This window comes from Apodemus sylvaticus, chromosome 5 (genome assembly GCF_947179515.1).
Source record: "Apodemus sylvaticus chromosome 5, mApoSyl1.1, whole genome shotgun sequence".
In the NCBI taxonomy this organism is placed as follows: domain Eukaryota; kingdom Metazoa; phylum Chordata; class Mammalia; order Rodentia; family Muridae; genus Apodemus; species Apodemus sylvaticus.
In genome coordinates this window covers 48687559-48711448 of record NC_067476.1, presented here as the reverse complement: position 1 = coordinate 48711448, position 23890 = coordinate 48687559, and the positions used below count along the sequence as shown (strand labels likewise).

The 23890-nt window shown below is 44.6% G+C and overlaps 1 protein-coding gene across 1 annotated transcript in view; it reads left to right on the top strand.

Moving 5' to 3' along the window:
• The first annotated feature begins 9787 nt into the window (after positions 1–9787).
• Positions 9788–23890, top strand: part of Stk39 (serine/threonine kinase 39) — a 256276-nt gene continuing 242173 nt past the window's right edge. The window contains exon 1 of the mRNA XM_052182622.1: positions 9788–10220. Coding sequence (XP_052038582.1) covers positions 9983–10220 — 238 coding nt within the window. The 5' untranslated portion in view covers positions 9788–9982. The remainder of the gene's footprint in view (positions 10221–23890) is intronic.

Here is a 23890-nt window from a genome sequence, read left to right as displayed (position 1 = left end):
GGCTGGGAACCGCCTTCAGTGAAACAGCGCGTGGATGCCAGATTCGGCCTGCAAATTGTTATTGTTTTGTAATTGTAAGATATTTCAAATATACAGAACAGCATGGACGATAATGCAATAAAAACTCACAAACCTACTACACGATCTGACAATGCTATCGTGTTGCCATACTTATCACAGATTTTTATTAAAGTCATAAAACATCACGGATGTAACAGAAAGCCCTTGGGTGCTTCTCTTCTCTCTTTTCCAATTCTTTCTTCTCTGGGGCTAACCACTGGATTTAGAGTTTACCAATCTAATCAGTATTTCACTAAACATGTGTTTATTTAAAGATTGTATTTAATAATGTTTTTTAAACACAACATATTCAGTATCGGATTTGGTATGGCATTTCATAAAGTTGAGCAAATATTTAAAAACTGGGAAGATTCATGTGGAATCATTTGTTGACGTCTCTTGGAACGATGTGAAGACCTGGCATTATTAGACTGGCTTTCTGGCATGGCACCGCGTGGTGCTGAGCCAGCATCTTTGGCGGGATTCGGCCCCACAGCTCTCGCTGTGTAGACATATGCGCATGCACCTGGACAGCTCCGGCTCCCCTGATGAAGGCCTGGCCCACGGCTCTCAATCCCCTTCCGTCAGAGTTCTCTCCATTCTCCAATGTCATTTCTGCCGTCCTCTCCTGCGTGTTTAATGTCAAATGCTCATAGCTTTTGATGTGTGTCCAGCTGCCTGCCTTACCTGCTGTCAACCCCGCTCCAGTTTTCAATTTTCATAAGGATGTTTTGCAATGCTAGAATTACAGCCCAGGCTCTCCTGTATCCTGGAGCAGCGACCCTGGCCCATGTTTTTATTTTCTTGCTATTTCCTGCAATTTCTCTTGAAAATACTGACTTTTTCATTAGAAGGATACAATTTACTGTTTAAAAACAACAAACCCCCAAAACAAACAAACAAAAAATTCCTGACTGGAGCGATGGCTCAAAAGTTAAGAGTGTTCATGACTTCCAGAGGACCTGAATTTGCCGCAGCCCCTGAGCTGAGCTGTCAGGCAGCTCACAATGGCCTATCATTCCAGCTCCAGAGAATCTACCTGCTTTCTTGGTCTTCCCACACTCCCACCCAGGCACATACGCAAGATATTTTTAAAAAAGCTTTTGACAGTCAATAGTAAAAGCCACTAATTATTTGGACTGGCCGACTGTCTACTCATATTACCCCCTGATGCAGGGTTTGGTTATGCCAGGGAGACCTGCTGTGAGCTCAGAGGCATCTCAAGTGCCAGGAAGATAGGTGAGGGTTGTTATTTCTTTTCTAAAAATTATCTCCTGAAGTTACTTTCTGCTGTGTTTTATATTATACACATACCTGGCACTTATTTAGTCTTGGACACCTTTTTTTTTTTCCAAATGGATATGTGACCTATGGCTTTGGTTATTATTTTTTTCTAACTTAAGAACTTTTTGGCTATTTTAATAACTTTAGAGCGGTAACTATGGTTTCAGAAATCTGGACACTGAAAAACATCTTAAAATTAAAGATTATCATGGAAATTATACAGATAAAATGATAGGCATAAAGATAATTCTAAGTTGATTGAAGGTGGAATTATAAACTTTTTCAGATAAAATTGAAGAGTTACATGGAAAATATTTCTGGTAAAATTCAAGAAATATATAGACAAAGACATTAAAATTGACTATTTCATGGAAAATTTTACATATAAAATGGTAGATATAAAACTCTAAATTAATTGAAGGTGGAATTAGAAACATTTGTGATAAAATCAAAGATTTACATTGAAAACATTTCTGATAAAATAGAGGAAATATATAGACAGACATTAAAATTGAAGATTGTCATGAAAAATAATGCCAATAAAATGGTAGACATAAAAAATTACTCAATTGATTAAAAGGGAAATTACAAACATTTTCTGATAAAATTGAAGATTTACATGAGAAATATTTCTGCTAGTCTATGTCTTTTTATTGGGGAGTTGAGTCCATTGTTATTAAGAGATATTAAGGAATAGTGATTGTTGCTTCCTGTTATTTTTGATGTTATTTTTATGTTTGTGTGGTATCTTCTTTTGGGTTTGTTTGAAGATTACTTTCTTGCTTTTTCTAGGGTTTAGTTTCCCTGCTTATGTTGGCATTTTCCATCAATTATCCTTTGTAGGGCTGGATTTGTGGAAAGATATTATGTAAATTTGGTTTTATCATGGAATATCTTGGTTTCTCCATCTATGGTGATTGAGAGTTGTGCTGGGTATAGTAGCCTGGGCTGGCACTTGTGTTCTCTTAGGGTCTGTATGAGGTCTGCCCAGGATCTTCTAGCTTTCATCGGCTCTGGTGTGAAGTCTGGTGTGATTCTGATAGGTCTGCCTTTATAAGTTACTTGCCTTTCCATATAAATCTTCAAGATTATCAGAAAATGCTTATAATTCCACTTTCAATCAACTTAGGAATACTTTAATGCCTACCACTATTATATCTATATAAAAATTTCCATGATAATCCTCTATTCTAACATATTTTTCTACATTTTTCTACATTTTTCTACAATTTTATCAGAAATATTTTCCATGTAAATCTTCAATTCTATCATACAATGTTTCTATTTCATATTTCAATTAACTTAGCATTGTTTTACATGTCTACCACTTTACTCTTTGATTTTCCATGAAAATTGTCAATTTTAACGTGTTTTTCTATTTATCTCTTCTATTTAATCTGAAATATTTTCCATGTAAATCTTTAATTTTATCATAAGTTTTTACTTCCCTTTTCAATAAACAAAAGAAAAGAAATCCGGACACTGAGTAAGAGGAAACTTCTCGACTCCTTTAATTCTTGTGCTTTTGTTTTGACAATGGGGTCTCACTAGGTAGCTCTGGCTGGCCTAGAACTGACTGTGCAGACCAGGCTGTCCTCAAGCTCAGAGTTGTGGGATTAAAGATTTACACCACCGCATCCAGCACTCATTTAATCCTTAAGGGTGAGATGGTTTTGTCTTCTAGCTTCCTGTGGCAGCTAGCAAACCTTTTATGTTCCCATAGTTCTTAAAGATACTGAATGAGCGAGCGGCAGAGGACATAACTGGGTGGAGGAGCGCTTGCTGGGTGGAGAGCACGATGCTCTGGGCTCAGTCCCAAGCACTGAACAGGAAAAAAAGCATTCGTTTGAAGGACTTTGTTCAATTAAACTGCTCTTTCTTTACCTTATTCCGCCCCCCCCCCCCTTGAAAGGGAGTTCAATCCTTAACCTACAGGTAACCCAGGAAGCCTCTCCTCTTGATGGTCAAATCCTAAAGAAATACAGTGCAAATGGCTACCTGTGGAGTCTATTAGCTTACCGAAGTGCTGGCCTGCAGGCTCTCTCGGCAGTCTGAATGCTTAGGAGTTCTGGCTGGTCTCCAGGCTCTTCTTCCCCTCGCAGTCCCCTAAACTTCTTCAGCTCAAGGGCTTCCCTTTCCTCTAGCTTCTCAGTCCTATACAACACTGCCATTTTGGCTATGCACTGTCTTGGTCCCCTTTCTTGGTCGCCCTCTTCTCTTTGCTTTCCCTCTTGGTTTTTTGAGACAGGGTTTCTCTGTATAGCCCTGGATGTCCTGGAACTCACTCTGTAGACCAGACTGGCCTCGAACTCAGAAAACGGCCTGCCTTTGTCTCCCAAGTGCTGGGATTAAAGGCACTACCAGGCTTGCTTTCCCTCTTTGTCTCCCTCTCCTTGTTCGCCTCTCCTGCACTCCCCGTCGTCTCTCTCTCCCTCATGTTCCTCTGTTTACTCTGCTGTTGATACTTCCCTTACTTCTTTCTCTCCTTGTTCTGGACTCTTCCAGATGCCTCCGGCTGCACGATCCTTCATATCTACAATTAAAACCTTCTTTTCAACCACACTTTGGAGTGGTCATCTCCTCACCTTATACTATGACCAGCTGAGATCCTTGTGGAGAAGCCAGAGATGTAAAGACAGACATTCGAGGTTGACAAATCCTTTTTTTTTTCTGGTGAAAGTATTTTTGAATGGAGGTGAAGTAAAGGCCTTGGGATGTCTTCAGCATTAAGATGAGAAGGTTGAACAACATAGCTTCAGAAAGCATTATTTTATACCTAATACATAAACTCCTGTTTGAGATTCTTCAAGGAGACAGCAGTGAGCAATCAAGTCTCTCCCAATTGCATTCAGATCTTATTCTGCACAGGACAATGAGGCATTAGGGAATGACATCATAAAAGTAATATATATGCCCCATCCCTGTTCTTCAGTCAACAGACCCATGGCCAGCTACAAATGCCCTTGCCCATGGGTACAGCTGACAGGGCGTTTAGGGAGCTTGCTATTCTAGAAACTAAATTATGCTCAGAAACTTCTGTGATTAATGAGGAGGCACTAATTGTCACCTGAGCAATTTTGTATATAATATAAAAACCAATACAAAGTTGATATCGAGATCTATTTGGAAAATAAGCGAGACCACATGCCTTGAAGCTACAGTCACTTACATTTATTTTCATGAATTATGTGTGATAAATTGAAAGGGCAACATCTTCGTAATAAATAAACTTAAATTAGATTTAAGTCTCATTGTAGTTATTATTAGGAATCAAGCATTCTGACACCTTAACACTATACTGTGTTATACTTAAGAGTCAAATAATACCTGCTCTGGACTTTGTGCCAAAGTTGCCAGGTGCAGGTTGTCCAGGGGAAGCGCATCACACTTCTGCCTCTTTATTAAGTGCAAGGTTGTTTGGCCTTCACAGTTAAAAAACTTCACAACTCCTGGCTCATCTCTTGCTTCAGCCCCACAAGTCCTGGGATTACAGGTGTGCACCAACGTGCTCAGTTCTCATATATTCACACATTCATGATAACGGTCAGGTGAACATTGATATCCGGGGATTCACTAAGATACTATGTTCATAGTTTTGTTTTGTTTTTTTCTATTTAAAATAATACTAAATGTCTAGGAATACAGCTCAGAGATAGAGCACAAGACCAACATACTGACATAAACTTTAATACCATAGATAGATAGATAGATAGATAGATAGACAGACAGACAGGCAAGCAGACACAGATAGATACTAGAAACAAGTCTGGACAGTCTGGGATTTGGTACACTGCTGTTTCTAAAAGTGGTGGTTTTAATTTAGGAGTGGTGGCATACACTCCTAAAGCCAGCCCAATTAGAATGCAGCTGGTTCAGTGTTCATGCTGTAGAGATGTCCTCTTAGTGGAAGAGAGGAGAGAGAAAGCCAAAGGAGGCTCAGGAAATGGACCGGGCCCTGGAGTCCTAGAGAGTCACAAGACTCATAAGGCTAAATTATGTGTTAGCCCTGGGCAAAGAGGTTGTCTCTCATGATGAGAGCTCTTGATTATCAGATGTATTTCTAAGATGTTATGTAAATTGCATTGAGGACTCTTGATTATCAGACGTATTACTAAAATATTATGTAAAACATGTTGTGTAATGTGTTGTTTTTCTAATGTACTTGGGCAATTTGACCTTTACTGTCCTCCCTACATAGCCCAGGTTGGCCTCATATGTGACCCACCTTCCTTGTCGCTCTCTTCAGTCGTGGCTTAGCTCATGTCAACATTTCCCTAGCTTGATTATGGCGATAGTTTTGCTATCGGTCTTTCCACCACCAGTATTCTCATCTGGATCTTCCTTGACACAGGCTCACTCATTCTGATGCTTAAAGGATATTTTTGGAAGCAGGGTTTTTGTGTAGCCACAGCAGGCCTCTGGTTCTCTGTCCTCTTGCCTAGGCCGCTGGAGTCAGCTGGGATCACCATGGCTGCACAAAACCTGGCCACTCCAAAAGCAGTCCAGAGCTGGAGAGTGGTACAGCACTTAGCTCGCATGTGCAGAACCTGAGGCTTGATCCACATTACTGAAAATAAAATAATAATGTGAAATAAAAGAAGATGGAAAGAGTCACTGCCATTTACCTAATATTTACTGAATGTCTTGTGTACCAAATGTCATTTTTGCATTGGGCACCCACCAACATATGAAAGGGACAAGAGTTCTTGTCCCTGGGGAAATTACCTTTGATTCAATCATCAATGAAAGTGTGCATTTCACCCCAACAGATTTTACTAGACTCTTGGGAGATATGATACTTATGGTGCTAGTATTTTCCCCCTAAATATCTACTATGTGTCAGTCATCATACAAATCACACCCCAAAAGGTCACAAAGAAGTTTTAACTAGGCTGAGTCTACAAAGAGTGAACCAGTACACTGTTATTGTAATTTATGTCAAGAAATAGACTTCTGAGTATTTCTAAGTAAGATAGTGAATATCTTACTTAGATATTGTATGATACTTGTATGATAGTGAATACTCAGACTTCTGAGTGATAAGTGAATATCCAGGTATTCACTTATCTTCCGAAATTGGAGATTCAAACAATTATTGTAGGCAGGATTTGAATTGAATGCAACTTTGTCAAGGCCTGGGCCTGAGATTATCCACCCTCTCTTATCAATAAATGACTGAATTTATAGATGCCATTTGCAAATAGATAAACATTGCAGTATGCATATTCTTAGCTTACATGAGTAGTGGGAGAGTGTCTGGAGACAGTTTGATAATCATAGCAAGGAGGCTACAAATGAGTAGTGAGTCAAGACCAGAATGCCTCAACCTGCTTATGCTGCTGAAACAAAGTGCCTCAGGCTAGGTAGCATATAGCAGTAGAAATGTATTCCTTGCTACAAAGTAAAAATATGGAGGTTAGAAAATTGTGTTTCCTGTGAAACCTAATTTCTGTTCTGTAGCTATTTCCTTCCAGTTTCCTCTGCTGGGGCTGGGGGGCATAGCAGATATTTTGGACCATGAATCCCTGGGTTAGGTTCCCAACACTACACACAAGCACACACACATGCATATGGCTTGGGGAAGAGGTTGAGGGAGCAAGCTAGAAGCACATGGGCTTTGAGAATTTCTTTCTTTCTTGAACCAAGGTCTGCCTTCCATGATCCAGGCTGGCTTCCCATTACCTTTCCTTTCCCGCCTTAGCTTTCCAAGTGCTGAGAGTACAGGCGTGTACCACCGTGCATGACTTTTGTCAGGTCTCCTTTATAGGGACCTTCATCTTATGTACAAGGATCTCTTTATACAGAGCGACATCTGTCCATCTCTCCAAAAGCTGCTCCCATCCTCCCCAGGAGAACTTTTAAGGGGAAAGGGAAAAAATATCAAATAAATATAACCCATCTTTTATCAGATCAATTTGTATTTTTACTTTCAGCCCATGGACTGGGATGAGGAATGCCAAGGAAGCTTGGGGGACATCCGAGATAAACATGGAGAGGCTGAGACCAGTCACAGGCTTGAATCAGGCGCAGATCATTTTGTTTCCCACAAAGAAGGACTGTTCCTCACCACAGACCAGGTGTCTGTCTCCTCCAGTGGTGTTCCTAGTGGTTGCCAGATTGACAACATGCAAGAGTGTATGGCCAATCCACCCCTTCCTTCCACAGGTAACTGAGCTTAAATTAGAAGAACATCTAGGGCCAGGGCCCTTTGTCATCAAGCTTATATATAAAGAAGAGAGCACCGCTTTTATAAGTGATAGAAAAGCATGGGGTTGAATATGAAAGTTATTGTTTGCATCAATAACTGAGCGAGCCTAGCACTTGCACTTATACTTGGAAATGTATATATTTAAGAGTTATTTAAGTTTTCCTGGAAATTGATCACTAAGTCTACACCGTGTTTCTGGTCAAGGATGCCATGCACATATAAACAAGATTTATTTCAATAAATATAGGATTCATCTATCCAGAAACTTGAAAACAAGAAGAGAAGGGTTGTGTTTGCTCTTTGCATACCCCATTCTATACCCTGGTAACTTCAGCCAAGTTTCATGCCAGGTGATTTTGTTTTTGAAAGGTCCCTTTCCTGGCCAGAACATTGGAGTTCCCAGTCTGCTGTTAAAACCTTATCTTCAGTGCAAAAGCACTACTAACAGCCTTGAGTGCATGAGAATTCCTACAAATGGCTTCCCTGGTAGTCATTTAGAAAGTGGTTGGCTGGGGGCAGATATCTGGCCTCTGAGTAGGGAACAGTCGTTCTTTGTGGGAAACCAAGTGGTCTGGGTTTGCCTCGGGTCTGTGAATCATGTTTTCCTAGCATGTCTTAAAGGCATTCTGACCTTCACAATCCCAGTCCATGATCGCAAGTCAAGATATGACTTCGTATGACAACGTGAAGGAATACTCATTTAATTTTTTCTCTTTTTCTTTAAAAGCAGTTCTTAAAAGGTCTTTGGCTAGAATGGGAGCAGCTTATGGAGAGGTAACCAGTGACTTGGGATAAAGAGTCCCCCTGTTCATCGGAGGCCTAGAGTTTGTTTATGAAGGAGTCTATTTCTTGACATAAATTAAAATAAATATACTGGCCTTTTAAAAATAGTATATCTGCACAAAAGGAAGTACACATTCTTAGCAGCATAAATTTCAGCTCATCGAACAAGTCATGCTAGCTGCTAATTTATCCATCTGTCCCATAATGCCCTAAGGAGTTAAATAAACAGTTAATATCACTGCTTTTGCTAGACAACTGGCTTTTCTCCTAGCAAATGTCTAGTTTCTACTGAATTCTTTTAAAGAGTCTAAGGAGATTTTTACCCCTTTAAGAGTTTCATGGCTTTCCTGTGCTTCGTTCTTTCTCAAGCCTGGCTGTCTCGTGAGAACCAGCCAGTCAAATGTCAGTCACACAACCAGTAAGCCTATTGAGTCACATTACCATTCCAGCCTGAGACAAGCATCTTTTAATAGTGGTCACCTCTGGGAGGGATGAGAGTCGAACATTCAAATGTGACACCTGCAATTAGAAAGATCTCTGGTTTTGCCACAGCTATTTTAAAGATGAGGTAATATGGGGAGTGTTGAAAAAGCAGCATTTATTCGAAACTTTCCATTGCAGCTAATTTATGCCCCAGTAGGTTCATAGTGTTCTGTCACAGAAACTTGCTGTCTGACCTTAGGGTCTTAAAGGGTTAATGTGGCTGTTTCCGTATTCATTTGTACTTGGTATCTGAACCAAGGGCCTTACGTGTATTAAGCTGGTACTTTACCACGGAGCATGGTTTTAAGCGCATAAAAGGGACTGGGGATAGAACCAAGAACCTTAGCATGCTAGGCCAGCGCTCTGTTTCTGAGTTACACTCCTTTCTCCTCTCTACTTCTTGTAACTTCACTGCCCCTGACATCACCTTTCTGGGATCCAAGTGGCTTTGAACAAAAGAGAAAGCCAGAGATTTAGGGAGTCGGGTTTCTTTTCAGAGCAGCCCCAGCGATTACATTAGGCAAGGTGCGAAAGGGCTCCTGCCAGGTAAAGCACCGGAAAGTTACAAGTTGGGTTATTTTTTAACCGGCGTCCTACAAAACCGACGCCGTGTAGGTGTCTCACTCGCTAACTTGTAAAAGAACTCCAGGTTCTTTCGCCGGGGGAGAGTTAGCTGGCTGAGAATCTGGCAGCCGTTCAACGACCCCGCCCTCGGAGTCCCAGGGGGGCTTCTTCTGGAGAGTACGATTGTCTAGGGCGGAGGCGCGGCAGTGCAGGAAGGGAGCGGGGCGAGCCCCGCAAGCACTACCCCCCCCCCGAAGCCGCCCGGCTCCCAGCGCGTGGAAAGTTCCCTGGCGGCGAGCAGGGCGGGAGGGGGCGGCGGTTCCCCTCGACTCTGAGAGCACCGCGCGCGCGACGATCGGGGCGCGCGGCGGGCGCGGCGGCCGCCGCCTCCTCCCGTCCCCGCCTCCGCAGCGCAGCCTCCTCCCTCCGCCCGGCTCGGCCTCCGGCTCCCTCCCCTCGTGGCAGGCTCCGGCGGCGGCGGCTGCGGCGGACGGGGAGGGCGTGCGCCGGCCGAGAGGTGTGGGCGACTAGGCTAGGGAAGTTTCAAGTGGAAGGTCGTCCGCCGGCCGGCGCGTCCCCTCACTCTCCTCCCGCAGCATCATGGCGGAGCCGAGCGGCTCGCCCGTGCACGTCCAGCTTCCCCAGCAGGCGGCCCCGGTGACAGTGGCGGCGGCGGCAGCCCCGGCGGCCGCGACATCAGCACCGGCCCCGGCCCCGGCTCCGGCGGCGCCCGCAGCACCAGCCCCGGCTCCGGCTCCGGCTCCAGCCCCGGCCCCGGCAGCTCAGGCGGTCGGCTGGCCCATCTGCAGGGACGCGTACGAGCTCCAGGAGGTTATCGGTCAGTGCGGAGGGTGCTGCGGGGCCGGTCCAGGCCAGGCGCCGAGACTGGGCGGGAGTGGGTGCGGGATGCGGTTCTCCTGTCTGCCTGCACGCCCAGAGGCTGAGCGGCCGGCTTCGGGGCCTACCGGCTTCAACAGTTATTTTATTGTCTTTTTTAATTTTTAATTTGTCCCTTCCTTCCCTGAGCGCGGCTGCTGCAGGAGGTGGCGCGGCGGATGTGACTCGTACTGCAGACGAGCTGCAGGCTGCAAACTTTTATCTCCCGGATCGCAGGGGCGGCGGAGCTGGAACCCAGTAACGCCGCATCCTCCTCCCCCCTCAAGCCCTGGGGCCTCAGCTCGTGGCCGGTGACCACGCGGATGGGCTGCCTGGGCGGGGTGGGGGATGCGGGGGCGCCGCCCTGGGCTTCCGCGCCCCCGAGCCGCCCCGGGTGAAACGCGTCCGGGGAGACCCTGCGGGCGCAGCCGCGCCTCTGCCTCCTGCCGTGACCTTTCGGAGGGTAGCCCAGCCACGTAGTAGTGGCAGAGGCCCAGGCGCCTGCCCAGACCAGGGAGGATGCTGGTCTTCTGACAGTCGCCGCATGCTCACCCTGCAACCCGGCTCTGCGCGTGGTGCGCCCGGTACCTGCCTCCCTCCTTGCGGGCGCGCCGCCTGCTGCCAGCCCCGGGGCCGGTGAGCGGGTGTGATGGCCTCCTGCCCTGCGCCGGGCTGATCTACTGGGGTGAAACTCGAGGCTGTCCACGGTCTGTGCCCAGCCTTTCGGTGTCTCCTAGGCAGCTCACTAATACCATCTTATCTTACATTTTTAAATACCTTGCAAAGTCGAAAGGCAAGAAGCCCGCGTTACTTTTCTTTGAACCAAGCACGTGAAGGGCCAGGATATTTGTGGTGTCCTTTAGCTTAGAACCTTACCTAAAGGTTTATTCAGTTAAAAGTTTTGTTCCTCAGCGATGCTTCCAGGCAAAGTGGGTTCATCATGTAACCTTATGAACTCTTGCTGGGGACGTTGCTGGTTCAGTCTTGATATTTAAGGATGGGGGGCGGGGGAGGAGATTCAAGTTATCTTTTTCTTTGATTTAAAAAGTTTTCTCTATTTCCACTTGAACAATTATAATTAATATAATTTCACTAGACACTCCAAGGAACCCTTTTTATGTCGTGAGTGAGACTGCCAGAAATGCATGAATATACATACATATATGTATCTATGTATGTATACATATATGTGTTTGATAGGCATAAATGTGTATATGTGTAGTAATTATGTACTTTAGTATGAAAAGACTGCATATAGTCTTTATAGACATTTATAGACAAAATTCTCCATGTATCTTTCATAACTTTTAGCTAAAGCCTCTTCAGGGATGAGTCTTCAAGTTACTGTCAGGATTTAATAACCCCGGGAGCTTTCAAAGCCCAAAGTCCTCAGTGAAAACTATTTTAGCCTGGCCTATAAGGCTCTTCACCCTGAACTTTGCTGCTCCCTGAGTTCTTACATTCTCACAGTGATTGGTGATTGCTGTCTTTGCAGGCTCTTCCCTTTGAAGCGCCCCCCCCCCATGCTCGTGCACACAACGGACACACATATACATACATATATACATACATACATACATACATCAGTATTGATATTGAAGACTGAACGAGGGGCATTCCTAGGGACCGTTGCCTAGCCAGTCTTACTCAGCTTCCAAGGCCAAAGTGGACCTTCTCCCTGAACTTAGTTTGGCGGCTCCTTCTGACCCCTTCTTTATATACTCTGCAGTCCCTAACCTCATAGCTCTTGATTGCTCATCAGGGTCTCGGGGCCTTCTAGGTTCTGTGCTGTGTTGGCGGTACAGGGATGAATTAAATCGTGTCCTTAAGGACTTGATGGGTTAGGAGCCAGGAAGGATGATGCTATAGGATGTGCTTGGGTGAGTGCTCCGGGATAGAAACACATACTCTGCAAGGGGCAGACTGGCTCATTCCACCATGGGTTCTGAAGTCTGAGTAAGAGCTTATAAGGTGCTTAATTATTCCTGCTGCTACCTTCCCCAAGCAACTCTGAACTGGGTTGGTTGGCCTCTTCCACCACAGAGTTTTCCGTAGGATCCAGAACAGTTTACACACAACTAATTTATATTCTTGTGGTTGTTAATCATTAGGGTTAAAATGTAAGCCTGGACCCTGGGAACAATATTTTGAGCTGGCTTCTTTTGTGAGTTAAGGAATAAAATCTTTTTTTAGTGTAAGTAGGATTAATTACAAGGCCTTCTTTGCTTGTGGTATCAATGTTAATTATAGGTGGTTGATTTTTTTTTTTTTTTTTAGTGAAGAAGAAAGAAAAGGGGTTATTTACCTGGGGGATTTGAGAACAGAAAGACCTGCTTATTTCATTCTGGTTTTACACATTGTTCGTCTTTTCTATGATTTATATTTATCTCATACTTTCCCATCCTAAGAGATGAGTATCTGGAAACCCTTAGGATTGACAAACGGCTGGACTAGGGCTTAATGTTTCCATGTTAGCCTTTCGCACTAGTTGAGCAATTCAGAGCGAGTTTGTGGCTAAGCACTTTGCCTTACACCTTATATTCAAGAAGTTAGCAGTACAAATGCTAACCCAGTTCTGGGCACAGGACAGGGCCTCAGGATTAGCACAGGCTAAATTTTCTAAAATCCAAACAGACCAGGTCCAGTTATTTGAGTTCTTCTGTCTTAGAAAAACAAACACAGGATTTTCCAAGTCTAAAAATAAAGTTTGTCTTTGTGGAGCTTGCTGTTCTGTTATAAAAGCAACAGAGAAACTGTAATGCTATTAGGAGTAATCTGGTTCAGAAGTTTAGGCATGACCTAGAAATAATGTCAAGTCTGTCAGACGGAGCTGTATAATCAAACGGCCGACACGCGGGATTATCGAGTTCCCGCGCTCAGGCCATTTCAGATGTTTTGCGGTTCTGTACAAATAACTGTTCTTTGGAGAATTTCAGATCTCTTCATGATCTCTAGCCTTACTCGTCTGACCTCTCCCTCGGAGCCCTTCTGTAGAAGCATGAAGGGCACCTGGGCCATGCCAGTTGAAAACTGAGTTTGTTGGCAGTATTAATAGGATCTCCTCGACTCTCTAAACAAAGAATAAAAGATGAGTTATGTAAACATTGACTCTGACTCGGGCATCTGCAATAGAATGGACAACCTCTGTGAACTTCTCTCCTTGACCGAGGTCTGTCTTGGCAGTATCAGTTTCCGAATTTGAATCAGGTAATTGCAGAAGTGCTCTTATCTCTCCTCATTTTCCACCTAGAAACAATACATAGGCCCACTGCGTCTGAATGTTTGGTTGTCTTCGTCTCCTCCTCCTCCTCCTCCTCCTCCTCCTCCTCCTCCTTCTTCCCCTCCCCTCCTCCTCCTCCTCCTCTTCCTCCTCCTCCTTCTTCCCCTTCTTCTCCTTCTCCTCCTCCTTCTTCTTCAAAAACCTTTCTTTATGTAATTTTGTGTTTGATGCCTCCATTTCTCCATGTTGCCTGATTTTACATTTTTCTCCCATGGTGGTTATTTGGAGTGATCTGAAAGGATCAGTTATCTGCTCTCTTAGGCATTAGAAGACACCTAGACTGATATGAAGAGGGAGGGGTCCCTCTGCTCATTTTGTTGTCTCTCCTGAAGCTCTACTTATCTGCCAAGGCCCACAAGCCTTTTCCAAGACTCAGGTAACAGGGGCGGTGGTCACTTGAAGGAGCATCAGCCTCTCCCCAAGTTGAGATCTGCAAACAGTCTAGGGCACTCTCAGCCGCTTCTGGGAAGGTCCAAGGTCTGTGGATTAGTGCTTGGGTTGTGACGGCCTAGAGGTAGTTTGAGGACAGTGGGTGGCTGCAGGGGACAGTCCTGGGGGGGAGCTGAAGTTCTGGATCCCCTGGCCTTTATGGCAGCAACCTTGGTGTTTTCCTTTGACTACAACTAGTTCCTTTCTCCTGTGTCCCTCCTTCTGTCTTTTCCTCCTTCCCTCCCTCTCTCCCTCCTCCCTCTTCCCTTCCTGCAGTAAAGTCCTGAGATAACATGAAGATAGGGCTTTGATTTTTTTTTTTTTTTAGTTGCTTAACTTTTAAAAATATACAGAGGAAAAGAAGCACACAACGGCTCACGATGTGAGCGCTGTGGTAAGTTAGACATAGACATTTTGCCGCTCTCACGTGTGCTGTGATGACTCCAGAGTCAGGAACCCTGGTCTGTTTGTTTCGTGTCCAGCTATGGTTGTCTCTGGTAGTTGTGACCAATTACTTGTGAGTTGGGAGTCATTTGTTAGAATTTGTTGTAACAAATTACTTAGATGTGTCTGCACTCAGTTTCCACACTGGTAGCCCGAGCAAAATAGGTTTGTGAGCCTGTAAAACACTTAGAACAGTGCTTGGCATAGGGCACACTCAATTAGTCTTAGCCATAACTTCTATAAACCTCGCTCGCTAATCTGATTCACGTTATCAGGACAGAACACAGTCCTGGCTTTTCAGGCCTTTGAAGTGGCTTCAAGAGTTTACTCTGCTTGGTCTCTGCCAAGGGGGAGTGCAAAGAGGTAAGGTTACTCTCAGACCTCCTTTTGGGACTCATGTGGAAGGTGGCATGCAAGGGAAGTCAGAAGCCCAGGTAGGCCGGCTTCACCTAGGCCTAGGCCAACCCCATACCCTGGAGACTTCATGGAGGAATCTGGAGAGACCTGCAGCGCTCAGGGCGATTTGGACAGCTCAGGGATTTAGGTGCCAGATGGCTCATTGACAAGAGGTGAGAACATCCTGTGGGAAGGATGCCTGGAGGAACAGCCCATAATGGAAGAGCTCTGAGAGCAAGCTGCTCCTCTTGCCCTTTTCTTCTACCTCAGTCGGCCTCTGGTGGCAATGAGTCGGCCATGCTGGCAGGACAAGCCGCTGACTAAAAGAAATAGTCCCTGCTGTCCTAGTGACTGCGACTGTTAAGATAGTCATCTCTGCAGTTTCCTTCCTTCCTTCCTTCCTTCCTTCCTTCCTTCCTTCCTTCCTTCCTTCCTTCCTTCCTTCCTTCCTTCCTTCCCTCAGCTTAGGAAGATTTTGAAATCTCTCTCGTCTTTACCTTTGTGGTGCTGGAGACTGTACTCAGGGCCTGCCTCGTGCATGCGCGGCAGGCAGGTTCTCCATAACTGATCTACAACCCTGTTCCTCTTAACCTTTGTTTGTGGTGGTGTGAGTGTTTATAAAACTCTTAGAACTTTAGCTGAGGATGACTTCAACTCCCCAGTCTTCTGCTCTCGCTGTCAGAGAAGCAGCCCATCAATGGGCTGGCCATCAGTGGTGTTCAGAACCTCCCTCCTCTCCCTGCTCCTTTATCTCGGTCCCTGTGCTCACAACAAAGCGACTGGAGGAACCTCCCACTTACTCTGTGCCTATTGTGACCTGGCTTCTGGTCACATTCTCAAAAATCAAGTTGTGATCTCTAGAACTGCCTTTGTCCATCTGCGTTCAGAAGCCTTGGGCACTTCCTCTGCAGGCAAGTCTAGGCCCATTTTTTTATTTTGCAATCTGGAATGGCCATGACATAGGCTTCCATTTCGTATTTTGTTTTCCCAGTCTACCGCTACTCGCTACTCCTGTGTCTGCATCTCCGTGGCTGACCCAGAAACGCAAAGGCCTTCCCTGACTTTGAACTAGTATTTAGATGGGACTTTTTTGTGGGACTGGGGATCATGCCCAGATCCTCTCACTTCTCAGTCCACCTCCAGCCACACCTCCCAGTTCTCGTGGAACTTAATTTTTCTCCATTCCTGCTCTTGTTCCTTCTGCATTTGAAAACCTCCAAGTGCAAAACGTACTGCTTATGTTACTTTTCTACCCTAACGAGGCTCTCACAATGTGGAAGGTCACCACATTGACACACACACATGCACACACACATACATACACACATACACACACATACACACACACACACACACACATATATATATAGCGGAACAATATATATAACTTATACATGCTATATATAAGTATATAATGTATATTTTAAATATATAATACATATCTATAATATATAAATATGTTATAATATATAAGTGTGTGTGTGTGTGTATGTTTGTGTGTCTGTCTGTCTGACTCTCCATTTTCGTCCCTACAGGTTTAAAGTCCTTATCAGTGCTTTTGGAGATTATGTACTAATCTCCATTTTTGTTTCCAGCTCTAGTATGCTATGTTATCACAGTTGATACTGCTCCGTCAGAATGTCTATGGTGCCGTTCCCAGGCTTACACCCCCTTTACCTGCCCTTGGCCATCCTCAAGGTTCCCTCTAAGACCAGTATTTAAGGCCTCTTGCTTCTTTTTCTCTCCCTGTCTCTCTGTTTCCATCTTGAGGATGGCGTTGCCAACCTGGGGGAACCTTGCACAACTGTGGAAATGTTTCCTTCCTTCCTTGCCTCTGCTGGGAAGTCTCCTTCCGTCTGCAACACTGGGTCTGTGTACCATCAGTTTTGTGGTTCTCCTTTTTAGGTTTATTCTCTTGCAGTACAACATGCATGTTGAAAGTGTACCTGTGCAATGAACACACTCAAAAGATGTGCATGAGTAAGCTACATGTATGTTGGTGCATGTTCTTACACTAAGCAAGTGTATGCAATCAGCACTGTGCTGTGCACATTCGTGTTACCTCTGCTTTGGGCACTTTTAAAATCCAGGAAAAAATGTTTTCTCTTCACAGAAACAGTTTCTGCCCTTGGTTCTTCTCCCTTCACTGGTTCTGTTTTTTCTTTCACCTCCTTTCCCTTGGAAGGAGAGTTTTCTGAGTTTCATCCTGGCCTTGGATGGGCAGAGCCTCTTATTTCCACACCACACACTTCATATGCAGTATTCGATCATTGGTTCCTGGATGCAAGCCTGAATTCTGGGGACAGATGTCATTGCCTGCCATCTGGGTTTGCCTTCTTCGACCCTGAGGCGAATTCATCCCTCCTTGGATGACTCTTGCTTAGTTAGTTGACCTTAGGCCAATCAGCTTTAAGGGCTCTGTAGATAGGAACTTAACCGGGAAGATCACTAGGAAGCACCTTTAGTGTTGGGTGCAGGGCGGAGGCTTCCCCTCCTGATTTATGGAACCTGGAAGTTGCCCTCATGGGCTAGAGGCTTGAGAGCTGCCTGCTGTGGCTCTCCACTTTGTGCCTGATGGTAGGAAGAGGAAGGAGAGCCCTGCGCCACTCCTCTTGGGAGCCCGGTACTTCCCTCCTTCTTTGAATACAACAGAGATCTCTTGCGGTTCGCGCGTTTAAATATAACTCTTACCTTGAAGATCTTTGGGGTCACTTACTGCACAGAAATCAGAAATCCTAGAGATCAGAATCAGATGTAGCACAAAGGCAGGCGTGCAGGACATGCGGCTCCAGGGTTAGGTCTGCAGGCAGCAGTTACACTCTTGTAAATTGTTGTGGACAGAGCCTGATGGGGTGGAGGGGGAAGGGAGTGGTGTGTGCCAAGACTGCAGGGCTCCGGGAGGGTTGTAAGTCAGAGCGGATCCAGTGTATGTTGTAACTATTCTGTGGGCATCTTTTGGAAAAGAGGTCCTTTTCTCTTTCAAGTAGAATCCCTCTGGCCATCACTTGAGGCTTTGTGCTTTCTCTCAGGACCATTCTGTTTCAGTTATTCCAGATAGTTCCAAGATGCTTGAAGAAGAGCAAACTTTCCAGGGTTTCTTTCTTTCTTCAAATCTGCTATTCACTGGTGGAATTTATGATACTAGAGAAGAAGTCAGTGTATTAATTAAAAAGGCATTTCAGACTTGGCTTAACTGGAAAGCAGAAAGAAGAGAACTGGGCCTCTCCGACAATAGCTTGGCAAGACTTGCTTGCTAGAATTGATTGAAACACACACATTGGAATCCAATGTGAGTAAATGCTGAAGTATTTCATGTTTCTTCTCATTTGCCAAACAGTTATTTGAGAATAAATTCTGGCATAGCTGGAAGACGTGCCTTGGGCATCAAAGGAAGTAGGTGATTGATCTTCTAAACTCTCTCTCTCTCTCTCTCTCTCTCTCTCTCTCTCTGTGTGTGTGTGTGTGTGTGTGTGTGTGTTTCATTTAAGGTGGAACTCAGAGACTGCAACATCTCCATGCTCATTGAGGTAATTTACATTTAGTACAACTTTCTGAAGCCTAGAATCAGGAATACTCATGTGTGTAGTTATTCTCTCCGGTAAGAACATAAACATGGTGACATTTTCACGGTTTTGGGTTTCCAACTTGAGTTTCCGTTGGAACTCTTTGCCAGATTAACTGGCTGGAAGCAGGTGGATGACTCTGCCCTGTAAGTAGATTGCTAGATCTTCCTTGAGAGTACTTTGGAAGCCTCCACCCTGGGAAGGCTTGAGACGTCTTGAGGCATCACTCTGTTGATGGTGAAGGTCTTAGCTGAATCCATGTTCTTGTTTTGAACTGGAAGCATCCGTTTGTAGCAGGTTTGTGACGAGGGGGCACGCCACTTGATCTCTTCCCTGCCCTGTCTAGCTTGGCGACTGGAAAGGACTGTGTTCTCTGTGTGGTTCTTGTTGACCTTCAGTGCTTAGCTTTTAACTAGAGCCAGCCCTTCCTCCCTACTTGGCTCACTTGCCGCACCCCCTTCTTGTCCCTTCCTCTTTCCAGTCTTCCTTCCCCTCACCACTATCCACCTTTGCTTAATTATGGGTGACTGAGAAAACAGAGGTAGGGCGGGAGCGGCTAGGGAAGGAGGTACAGGTCATTCACTGCTGACCTTTCTAAGCTCCCAAGTGAGAAATGACAAGGAAAATAAGGAAATCCACTTGGAGAGGTTGAAGAAAAAATCCAGCCCAGCATCTTTGTTGTCTAACCGAGGACTCCCAAAATCAGAGTCAGAGTCCATTGCCGGCCGTGCTTCCCATCCTTGGATACCCAGGTTCTCGAGTTCTAGGTAGGGATGGCTTTCAGCCAGTATCATTTACCTAGTGTTCTGTAGTAGATTACATTGTGAGTTATTAGTTGTGACCCATCAGCGAGGTGGCCCGGTGTCTGTGCAAGAGCAGCGAGTGTCTGAAACAGTTCCACTTTCAGCTTACAGGTTGATCCAAGTGGGCCTGTTGTAGCGGTGGAATAGCAACAACTGTGGGTGTGGTACTGTCTCGTGTGGCCGATTCCATTTACTGTAAATCGAGCTATGAAGGTAGGATACAGACTGATCAGTTTTTGTTACCCTTGCATCACATGACCCAAATTGCACAGAAACTATTCAGGGGAGGAAAAGTCAGGGTCATGATTTCAAGAGCCCAAGGCAGCAGTGAGGTTACAACTGTGCTCAGGGAGCAAGCGTGTGCAACGAGGCTTCTCCTGTCTCTGTAGACCAGGAAGTAGAGCAGGCTGGGATCCGGGCAGGTGTAAATAGCCTGGAGTAAGTAGGTGGAAGGCCTGCCCAGGTGACCTGCTTCTGCTCTCCAGGTCTTGCCAACTTAAGGTTGCTTAGACTTCAAGTCATAGTTCCAGACGCTGAGCTGAGGACCCAACTTTGAAAATGTGGGTCTTCGGGGGTTATTTCAGATTCAATCCACAACCCAGCCCTTTGGTTGTGTTCTACATTTCAAATCCTCAGTAGCTAGCCATGGCTGGTGACTGCCATTCAATACAAATTCAGATTATGTCACTGTCCAACACTTTGACCGGGCTATCTATGTTGAATGGTGTATCAGTCAGTTGCTTTTCTCGTGGTTATATCTGATCAAATATCCAGCAAGAAGCAAAAGGAAGGTTGAATGGTGGTCCACAGTTTGAGGATGCAGCACATCCTGGTCGGGGCAGGCACGGCAGTGGGAGGCTGCCTGCTCACATATGTGCTGGACAAGGAGCAGAGAGGTGGTTACTGGCACTTAGGTTTGCTTGTCCCCCCCTTTCCTAGGCTGGGGTGGTGCCACCCATATTGACTACTGTGTGTCATCTCTCCTCAGTTAAGCCTTTTTGGAAGCATCCTCAGAGACACAACTGGAGGTGTGACTCTTAGGTGTCTCAGTCCGGTCTAGTCCAGTGAACATGAACCATCTGAGATGGTCGTTTCTCCTGTCCGTATGTCATTATGATGTCTCTCCTGGTGTAAGGGCGATCTCTGAGAACAGGTTGAGGTTCCTTCCACCCTGACTTACAAAGGGGCGGCAAGCATGAGGATCCTACTGTGTGCCAGCATGTTTGGCTTCCTTCTACACTGGTTTTATTTTTGGAAGTAGTTCTGTTAATGTTTTCCGAAGAGCCACTTGCTTCTGTGTAGGGTGACACTCCTGCTGACTTAGGGAGGTAATTTTAAGGTATAGCTTCTTCTTTTGTTTGATTGTTTTGAGATAGGTTGCTCTATGTAGCCCTGGCTGTCCTGGAACTAGCTGTGTAGACCAGGCTGACCTCGAACTCACAGAGCTTCACTAGCCTCTGCCTCCTAAATGCTGGGATCAAAGACATACACCACCATGCTGGGTTAAAGTATATGTTTTTATCTTGTCCACTTAACTCGTTTTGGAAATGTTACCATGATTCTGTAACTTCGAGATTCCTACCGAGAGAAATTGTTGTTGGAAATGTTAGTTTAGAGCCAAGCCTGTGTTTGAGAGTCAGGGTTGGATAATGGCGGCCCGAATAACTTCACTTGGTTTTCATTCATGTTATGAAGAGAGAGATGACTTGATTATGCATTTGTTAGTTTATTTGTAGGTACTAGTGGATGAAATTTGAATTGGCACTTATTGTAGATTAGAATAGTTTCTGTTCTTTAAGAATCGAGTGGAGCTGGAGCCGCACATTATATATAGAAAAGAAATGAAAGAAAAGAAAGAAAAAAAATGAAAGAAAGGAAAGAAAAGAAAGGAAAGAAAGAAAGAGGGGGAGAGAGGTAGAGGGAATCAATATATATATGTGTGTGTGTGTGTGTATATATATATATATATATATATATATATATATATATAGATTATTAGTTTAATAAAGTTTTCGATCACAAAGCAAATGAGATGCATGCTGTCACCCCCTCAAGACAACATCACATTCACTGACTCCTGTTTGGGGATGGCAGCCTTGTTAGGAGAAGGGATTCTTGTCTGTGTAGAGAGATGAGGGTGACATGTGAGGCCTTTCAGGAATAGTGTGTGCGTCCCCCCTGTGTCCCTCCAAGTGACCAGGGCTGGAACCATGAATACTTTCCTCAGTAATCTTTTCTTTTCTTTTTTCTTTTTCTTTGCTTTTCCCTTTCTTCTTTCCTTCCTTTCTTCTTCCTCTCTTTCTCCCTCTCCCTCTCTTTCTTTCCCTTTTTCTCTCTTTCTCTTTCTTTCTTTCTTTCTTTCTCTCTTTCTTTCTTTTCTCCCTCTTTCTCTCTTTCTTTCCTTTCTTTCTTTCTCTTTCTTTTCTTTCCTTCTTTCCTTCTTTCCTTCCTTCCTTCCTTCCTTCCTTTCTTCCTTCCTTTTTCTTTCTCTCTTTCTTTCTCTCTTTCTTTCTCTCTCTCTCTTTCTTTCTCTCTTTCTTTCTTTCTTTCTTTCTCTCTTTCTCTCTCTCTTTCTTTCTTTCTTTCTTTCTTTCTTTCTCTCTCTCTTTTCTTTCTTTCTTTCTTTCTTTCTTTCTTTCTTTCTTTCTTTCTTTCTCTCTTTCTTTCTTTCTTTCTCTCTCTTTCTTTCTCTCTTTCTTTCTTTCTTTCTTTCTTTCTTTCTTTCTCTCTTTCTCTCTTTCTTTCTCTCTCTCTCTCTCTCTTTCTTTCTTTCTCTCTTTCTTTCTTTCTCTCTCTCTCTTTCTTTCTTTCTCTCTTTCTTTCTTTCTTTCTCTCTCTCTTTCTCTCTCTCTCTCTCTCTTTCGTTCTTTCCTTCTTTCTTTCTCTCTCTCTCTTTCTTTCTTTCTCTCTCTCTCTTTCTTTCTCTCTCTCTCTTTCTTTCTTTCTTTCTTTCTTTCTCTCTCTCTTTCCTTCCTTCCTTCCTTCCTTCCTTCCTTCCTTCCTTCCTTCCTTCCTTCCTTCCTTCCTTCCTTCCTTCCTTCCTTCCTTCCTTCCTTCCTTCCTTCCCCTGTCAGGTTTGTGGATTGCCAAACCTAGTGCCTGCCTTTAAATAAGAACTCTGGTAGAAACATTCCCTGTGGAGTGTGGAGGCTGCAATAGGACAGGTGTTCTGTGAAGCTTCCAACTGTGGTCATTAGCATGAGCCTAGGGAGTTTTGTGCAGAAGTCAGGATGGGGCTAGATCATTTACCTCTGCTAAAGGAAATCCCCACAGGTTGTTTAAAAAGCAACACTCAAGGCTTCAAAAGAGGATGAGGTGCTTTAATAGGGGCATCTTCCTGCGTGCTCTCGTTGAAGAAGCAGGATTTTATCTGAAAGCTTTATGTTCTGTTCTTGTAGCGGGGTCTCATGTAGCCCCTGCCGCTTTCTGCTCTCTGTGTAGTGCATGATGTCCCTGACCTGACCCTCTTGTCGTTGCTACCCTGGTGCATCTGACATCCTGCTTTCTCAGTCCCACCAGAAGCAACAATACAGGCAGCTTTGCAACTGTGTAGCAGTTTAAAGTATTCTAAAACAGAAGTTGGCTTAGTAGTTCTGGCACCAGGAGGGTAAAAGTCTGGTACATGTCTTCTGTTGCTTCTCTCGTTCCCATTAATAAGGTCAGGCTGGAGAGGTGGCTCAGTGGTTAAGAGCACTGGCTGCTCCAGCAGAAGAGCCAGACTCAGTTCCCAGCACCTGCACAGCAGCTCACAGCTACCTGTACCTCCGGTTCCAGGGTGTCCAATGCCCTCTTCTGTTTTCCACTGGCACCAGGCAGATATGTGTTTGTATAGACACACATGCAGGCAAAAACCCACATGAAAACTAACAACAAATGAATCTTAGATAAGTTTTCACTGTTTACATTTGTCTTAATCTAAATATTAAATGCCTTTTCTTGTTTGTTTGTTTTGAGCTACTTAGAAGAAACGGAGAAACCAAAATATGAAAGCTGAGTTTTATTTATTATTAAAACCAGTCACAGCAAAATCTCTCTGTGTGTGTCTAAGAAGTGTTTTATTCAAGGGCCCATGCTGGGAGGTATCCACTGACTCTAGCTAGTTCTTGAATTCTGTAAGCAGTGGTACTTTGATATGAGTAATATTATATTATGAATTATATTTTTTATTATTGTTCTGTTTTATTTATTTTTAATGCTAGGGATGGAAGCTGGGATCTTACAGATATTAGCAGAGTAGGCACAAACTCTAGCACTAAATTCTCCAGCCTTAACATTTTTTTCTTATGGTAGAAGTCACTCTATAAACTAATGATTACATGACTGCCCCATGGCACAGTTAAGGGAATGAGATGAGAGAGGGGCCCGGTAGGGAGGAGAGAGAAAGACAGAGACAGACAGACAGACTCAGCCCAGAAAGAAAGGGGGCAAGGGGAGACAGAGAGACACACAGAGAGATAAATGAATAGAAGTTTAGGAAACATGGTGAGAGGGGCTAGGATACCAGCCTGAATTTTGAAATATATAATAGGCTCTTGTGATATTGAATGTGCCTGGCACCACAGGTAAGCCTTGTGTCCCTTCCACCCTAGGTAAGGGAAATGGCTGCTTTTGGTGGAACGGAGCCAGGTTCACAAGTTCCTAAGGAGTGCTAGTTCTTCTCTGTCAGCCAGACATCCTAGAGTCCAGGCTGAACTCCCTGGGCTGCCTTGTGGGGTTT